The sequence below is a fragment of the Charadrius vociferus genome, unplaced genomic scaffold (genome assembly GCF_000708025.1).
Source record: "Charadrius vociferus isolate BGI_N301 unplaced genomic scaffold, ASM70802v2 scaffold1285, whole genome shotgun sequence".
Lineage (NCBI taxonomy): Eukaryota > Metazoa > Chordata > Aves > Charadriiformes > Charadriidae > Charadrius > Charadrius vociferus.
This window is the reverse complement of record NW_009648435.1, coordinates 8,446-14,786: the sequence shown is the minus strand read 5'-3', so window position 1 is coordinate 14,786 and position 6,341 is coordinate 8,446. Positions and strand designations below refer to the sequence as shown.

The 6,341-nt window shown below is 42.6% G+C and overlaps 1 protein-coding gene across 1 annotated transcript in view; it reads right to left on the bottom strand.

Annotated features, from left to right (window-relative positions):
• Positions 1-355: 355 nt before the first annotated feature.
• ING5 (inhibitor of growth family, member 5) overlaps positions 356-6,341 on the bottom strand; it is a gene marked incomplete at its 5' end in the record, with an annotated part of 12,129 nt that continues 6,143 nt past the window's right edge. Inside the window, 6 exons of the mRNA XM_009885398.1 lie at positions 356-398; positions 1,688-1,749; positions 1,908-2,043; positions 3,031-3,124; positions 4,111-4,222; positions 5,620-5,781. Of these exons, the coding sequence (XP_009883700.1) occupies positions 356-398; positions 1,688-1,749; positions 1,908-2,043; positions 3,031-3,124; positions 4,111-4,222; positions 5,620-5,781 (609 nt within the window). The remainder of the gene's footprint in view (positions 399-1,687; positions 1,750-1,907; positions 2,044-3,030; positions 3,125-4,110; positions 4,223-5,619; positions 5,782-6,341) is intronic.

The following is a 6,341-nucleotide window of genomic DNA, read 5'->3' as shown; positions in this document are numbered from 1 at the left end:
GTGCTGAAGATAACAGGTATTTCGCTCTCCTGCAATGCCTCTCACAGACTGCAATAAACTAGCAGAGACGACAGCGACTGGCTGCCCTAGCACTTCATAGTAACACTGATTTCAGTGCTGTGCAAGTGTTAACATAAATAAAATCCCTGTGGCAAAGGGATTTGGGACTCCCTCCCCAAAGTCGTTTTCTTGTGAAAGCACAGGAATTACAACTGGCCACTGGACAATTAAATATCATACCAGAAAAAGGAGGGTAGGTTAAAAAAAATAAAAATAATCAAAGATAATATTGCAACATGAATGAAGGAATATATTAAATTCTTCTTGCCTCAGAGGATATATTCCCCTCTACTCCTTACTTCTTTTTCTTTCTTTCCTGAACACAGCGAGGACAAAACCTACAGAGGGAAAAAAATAGAGGCAGTAATTAGTTCCTGAAATAAACAACACACAGCCCGAGAACTCTTTTTATTATTTGGGAACAAGTGGGTGGGAAGGTGGTTTAAAAACAGCCAATTTAAGTAACCGCAGTAATTTTCATGACATGCAGGAAGCCTGGGCAAACAGGGAAGGAACTGTACCAACCGGGGAGGGCGGAAGCCACAGGCAACACTAGAAGGTTGCCGGGGCTCATTAGCCCCTCGCAGCTGTCATATATACTCCTCCAATTAATTTCTTCCTCTCCCTCCAATGACTGCAGTTCACTTTCACTTACAGCAGTCTATTAAACAGAAACTCAGTACAGAACAAGCCTATGACTCCTTTCAAGATGAGAACATATATAAGCTAAACAGAGAGCAGTACCCAAATTGCGCTTCCAGAAGTGAAAAAAAAATAAATACACATCTCTTCTCAATTTTAACCACAGCCACAACTATGTGACAATACAGTAAACCTGAGATGTAACACGTACACATTTACACAAGCCTCAGATCAAAAAACTTGCTGTTTATCATGCAATTTTGCATGTGCCTGGGTCCTTGCTTTGCTCCCCCCAGAATCTAAGGCTCCTGCAGAAGCAGACTTTAAGAAGGTTCACAGAATCACAGAATGGTTTGGGTTGGAAGGGACCTTAAAGACCATCTAGTTCCACCCCCCTGCCCTGGGCAGGGACACCTCCCACCAGCCCAGGTTGCTCCAAGCCCCGTCCAACCTGGCCTTGAACACCTCCAGGGATGGGGCAGCCACAGCTTCTCGGGGCAACCTGCCCCAGGGGCTCACCACCCTCAGAGTGACAAATTTCTTCCAAATATCCAATCTAAATCTCCCCTCTTCCAGTTTGAAGCCATTCCCCCTCGTCCCCCTCCCCCCTTGTAAAAAGTCCCTCCGCAGCTCTCCCGTATCCCCCTTCAGATACTGGAAAGCTGCTTTAAGGTCTCCCCAGAGCCTTCTCTTCTTGAGGCTGAAGAACCCCAAATCTCTCAGCCTGTCCTCATAGCAGAGGGGCTCTAGCCCTCTGATCATCTTCATTGCCCCCTCTGGACCAACTTCAACAGGTCCATGTCCTTCTTAAGGTTCCCCTTGTACCTCCTACCTTCACACAAACACAATTGCAAACCCTCTGATCACAGGAGCAAAGCTCCTCTGTCAGGAAGGGTCACAACAAGGCTTTAATTCTCACTGTGATTCTTGTTGAGGCAAATTGTAGCCTGACAGAAATCAAAAAGCTGTATGTTGTCACACTTACCATTTCCCTTTTGGTTTGGTGGTGAGGTCCACACAAGCAAAGTGGAACCATTCAATTGGGCACTGCAAAACAGAAAGGAAAAATCCACAGAGGAGATGCTTAGTGCTTCACAAATGTTACTTTCATTTTGTATGATCTAACTGAGCAAGTACCCCCCCCTCAGATTTCACAGTGTTCTCAGGTAACGAACATCCGAAAATAAACCATCTCGAGTGCTTACATCTGGGTTGTCACAGCCAATCATTTCTCCATAGGAGACCTGGTGACACAAGCAGTAGGTAGGTTCGTTGGGGTCCACTGGCATATCCAGGACATCTGAGGGATGGACCGACAGGATGGTATCAGCAAACTCAGAGCTGTAGACAAGGACAAAACACTTCTCAGTTGCACCAACACCAGGTTGCCAAGATCTAAATACGACTGAGGAAAATTAATTTTTAACAGTATCTTCCCTAAAACACACTGACCCTACTTTAGAATTTCAATTACATTACCACATGCTATCCAATAATTAAAATCACAAGGTAGGTTTCACCAAAAACAAAACACAAGCTTGGCTATAAAGGATTAAGAGAATAATTTGTACATGCCATGGCTGCAGTAACAAAATTAATGTACAGATCACTTAGTCCCACTTGTGGACAGAAGAATCTGATCCCCCTCCCCAGTCTGTTTTATTATACATTCTTTTCTTGTTGTCAGGTACGAATGAACCCTCTTGCTCTGACAAGAATGTATTAAGTTGACAAGTCAGTAACAGTCAATGGAAACTATTTCCTGATTTCTGCTCCTCCATTTAGCCAACTGAAAATATTAGAATTAACATAACCCCTTTAATATAAATCACATCACAGAGAGGGGACACGCTTTCTTCCTTGCCTCACAAAACCAAATTAAATTATTCAAGACCATCTAGGACACAATTCTTTGAAAACAACCCCCCAGATCCTCCAAGATTTCTAGAACAACAGTACATCAGTTTTTGTCCTGACGGTCAAGTGCTTCTTTTTAAAACCATGACCACAAGCAACTGTTAAAAATAGCCTCATGACAGAAAAAACAAAGCTATTTTCTCCCAGCTTGCCAACAGCAACAGAGACACTGATCTTGTCCTTCCAGTCAGAGGGCATTCCAAGCATGCTGAGTTTCCACATGCCAACCAAGGAGTTAATTAACAAAGCTGACTTGTCCTAAGCAGGACACTAATGAAACGGAGTAAGACCAGAACACTCTAACACTGCTCGCCATCCAGACATGAGTCATAAATAGGGTAACATGAGCTTGTGGAAAATTCATGAAGTGTCAAGCCAAAGTCACCAGAGCTGTGCCTGGCTATGCCTTACCCTCCTTTGAGTTTCTTTTTCTTTGGTGTATCTTCTTCGGATGTTCGCCTGCCTCGACCGCGAGAGCCTCTTTTGTCTTTCTGACTTCGTCCCTCTATAAAGGAAAAAAACCACATGGTTTCAACCTATTTGAATACCAGAAACATCCCTGGCTGTTTTTCTTTTGATGCACTTATTGTTTTGAAATCCTTATTTCATATGTAATTGAAGAGGAATGCTGATTCTGGCATATTTGTGGCATAAAAATGTATTTCAAACTGGCAAGTAGTATGACTGAGAACCAAACTCTTGCGTTCACAGTTCTGGCAATGAAATCACTGCAGTACTGTTAGCCCACATCATTGCAGAAGATATAAATAGCATCGTATTTGATTAGACATGCTGTCGTCTTTTTTTTTTTTTAAGAAAAAAGTCAGTATATCTTTAAACAACCCACCAGTTAATTGGTTACTCAATAACTGATGTTAACTCTTATCCCCACATCTCTGGTCTTACCCCTTATTCCATAATTCAAAGGTAGAAAGCTGTGCTGCTGTTAACCATGCTCAAATTTCACTGTAATCATATGAGATTTCCAGTAGACATTACAGAAACTGGTACCTTCCTTTAACTCCTAATTTTTCCTGCTGTTCTCAGCTTGATTAGTATTCAAATTCTGGTAACAGGGGAAAATAGGCAAATCTCTTCCCCTCAAGAAGAGCTTAGAACTCACTCAGTAACAGATCAAGCCTGAAACAAAGACTGTTATACTCAAGAGCTGTAAGAACACCAGTTCAGTTTTGTCACAGCTAGTTCCCCCTTGGCCAGTAGCCTCCTTGCAACCAGTAACAGTGGGCTACCTCAGGATGATCTGGCAAGCAGACAGTAAGTTAGATCCCAGCACTAGGGTTTTTTTTTTTAATGTTTATTGCCCACCAGAACACTGTAAATACTTGAAGAGCATTAAAAACAACTAGAGAAGTACACAATGGTGTACTTCTTTTCTTCCTCCAGAAATAACAGCCTACTTTATACCTTAGCCTTTCTGGTTAGATACGCTCAGCGCTGGAAAACGCTGCGAACCATATAAAATCTACGCACTTTTCAGGCTTCGAGATCCAGGGTTTTCAAAGTCACTGCCTTCCAGTTTATCTTTCAGATCTGCTTCAAACCGCGCCAAGTCTGCATCCAGCCGGCGGATATGCTTATCCACCTGCACAGAAGAGGAAACCACAAACTGAATTAAAAAAAAAATAATACAAAAATCCCCAAATGAAAACAGGAAGGTCTAACAACTCTGCCGTTATCGGCATGAACAGGAGTATACTACTTCAGAGCAAAGCATGAGAGCGGTATCAGACTGGAAAAAGGGAAATGGTACACAGAAAGGGAATTCAGGCAGAGAGAAGAAGAAAACAGGCAAAAGCAAGAGGACTCAGTCCCTCTACAGACAAAGAGAAAGGAGGGAAAAGGGAGGTGGCATAGAGTCAAAGCAAGTCAGACTAATGGCTTGCAGAACAAAACAAGATGGTGACATATATTAAAAATAATTATTTTCCCTGCAATTTTCAAAATACATTATTCAACTATTATCCGTGAAATGCGTTGAGTAGATGAGTCTACTTTTCCTGACACTCCACTGGCACACTGAAAGAAATTTAGTAATAAATACAGGCTTCTGCTGCCTAGCTCTGATATCAAGTCAATACATGTTAAGTACCTTGTACTACCCTGGTTGCAATCATGCGGCTTACAGAACGGAGTATTTTAAAGGTATTTTAAGCCACCACCCCCAAACTGTGTTGCTGCAATACCTAGTCCTCAAATTAGTTATCTAGGATACTTTTCTGTTCCTGAGAAGTAATATCTTTTTCTGCAGTATTTGATGGTAATAAAACATACTGCAGCTGCAAATGCAGCAGAACTCAAAGCATCTCTAGAAGCTGGATAAAACACACCAAGTACAGTCAAAAGCATTGCCCTCACTCAAGTTTTGTCTAGGGGATAAAATACACAGAGATAAGAATTATTCAAGGGACAGCTAAATGGCCACAGGAGTAGGGGCAGAAGAAGAAAAAAGTGGAAACCTGCATATTTTTCCCACCAGGTTCATCGTGGAAAGTTTGGTGTCCAATATACAACCAGAATGGTGTGGGCTGACACATCTGCTTTCTTTTGTCACTTGGAAACCAAGGCAATTGAGATTTCCCTCCATTCCTCCACAATATAGTATTGAAGTTGACTTGAAAAACGTTGCTTATGACTAAGACCAGCCCTAAATAAATTATCAGTGACAGAGGAGCTGCTGGGGAGGAGGGAGTGGGGTAAATTTGCTGGTGACAGCAGACTGGATCTACTGATCAAGCAGTAACTCTTCACCGGACAAGAAGTGTACATGACACAAAATCCGGTAACGCAAGCAGAGGCTTTTTAGGGATGGCAACAGTAAGAAAAATAAGCGCAAGGACTAATAATTTGTTTGAGTAAGGTATTTAAGCAAGAACATAAATATGCCAGGGAAAATGGACACTGTGGAAGTGTCTTCCACATTCACCAGCACTCCAGAGTACGACCATTTTTAACAAAAGCCTCACTGGTTGCAATCCTCACCATCTCGTACGTCTGCATGGCCAGCTGGACCTTATCATCGCTGTACTCTTTACATTTGCTGTAGGCACTCTGGATTTTCTTCAGGTGTTCTACTCGCTCCTCAGGTAACATGTTCTTCACCGATTCAATGTATTCTGCTGCAAGGCTGTCGATTTCCGCTTTCTTATCTGAAAAACAAAGTATATACACGTGAGAAAGCTGTCTGCCAAAGCAAGAATTTTCTTTTTCTACCTCTTTATGGTATTTAGAAGACCGCTCCCGACAGTTTTCTGACTTCCCCTGATGCCTTAATGTATTTACCTTTTTTTTTTTTTTAAAAAAAAAAGAAGTTAAAGGTATTCACTCTTCGACACCTGTGGTATGACTCTGATGTGTCAAGCGTTTTACATTTAAGTCAGAGGAGGGTTAAGATCAGAAACTGAACCGATGGGTTCACGAGCTTCACCCTCCCTCCCCGCACACAGAACACTGTATTTGCCGCGTGGCCATTTACAACTCACCAACATGCAACCACACGCCAAGACAAACCTCAAATAGGAAAAGACATCGGTCTTGCAAGATATAGCAACCCATAACTCAGCAGATGCGGCGATACGTGCATGTAAGGCCAGCCGAGGGGCCATGGGGCACAGCGATCACACAGCTACAAATTCACCCACAACCGCTGAACCCCCCCCGCCATGTCCTGTGAGCTGGAGCCCTCGGGGAAAAGACACAACCAC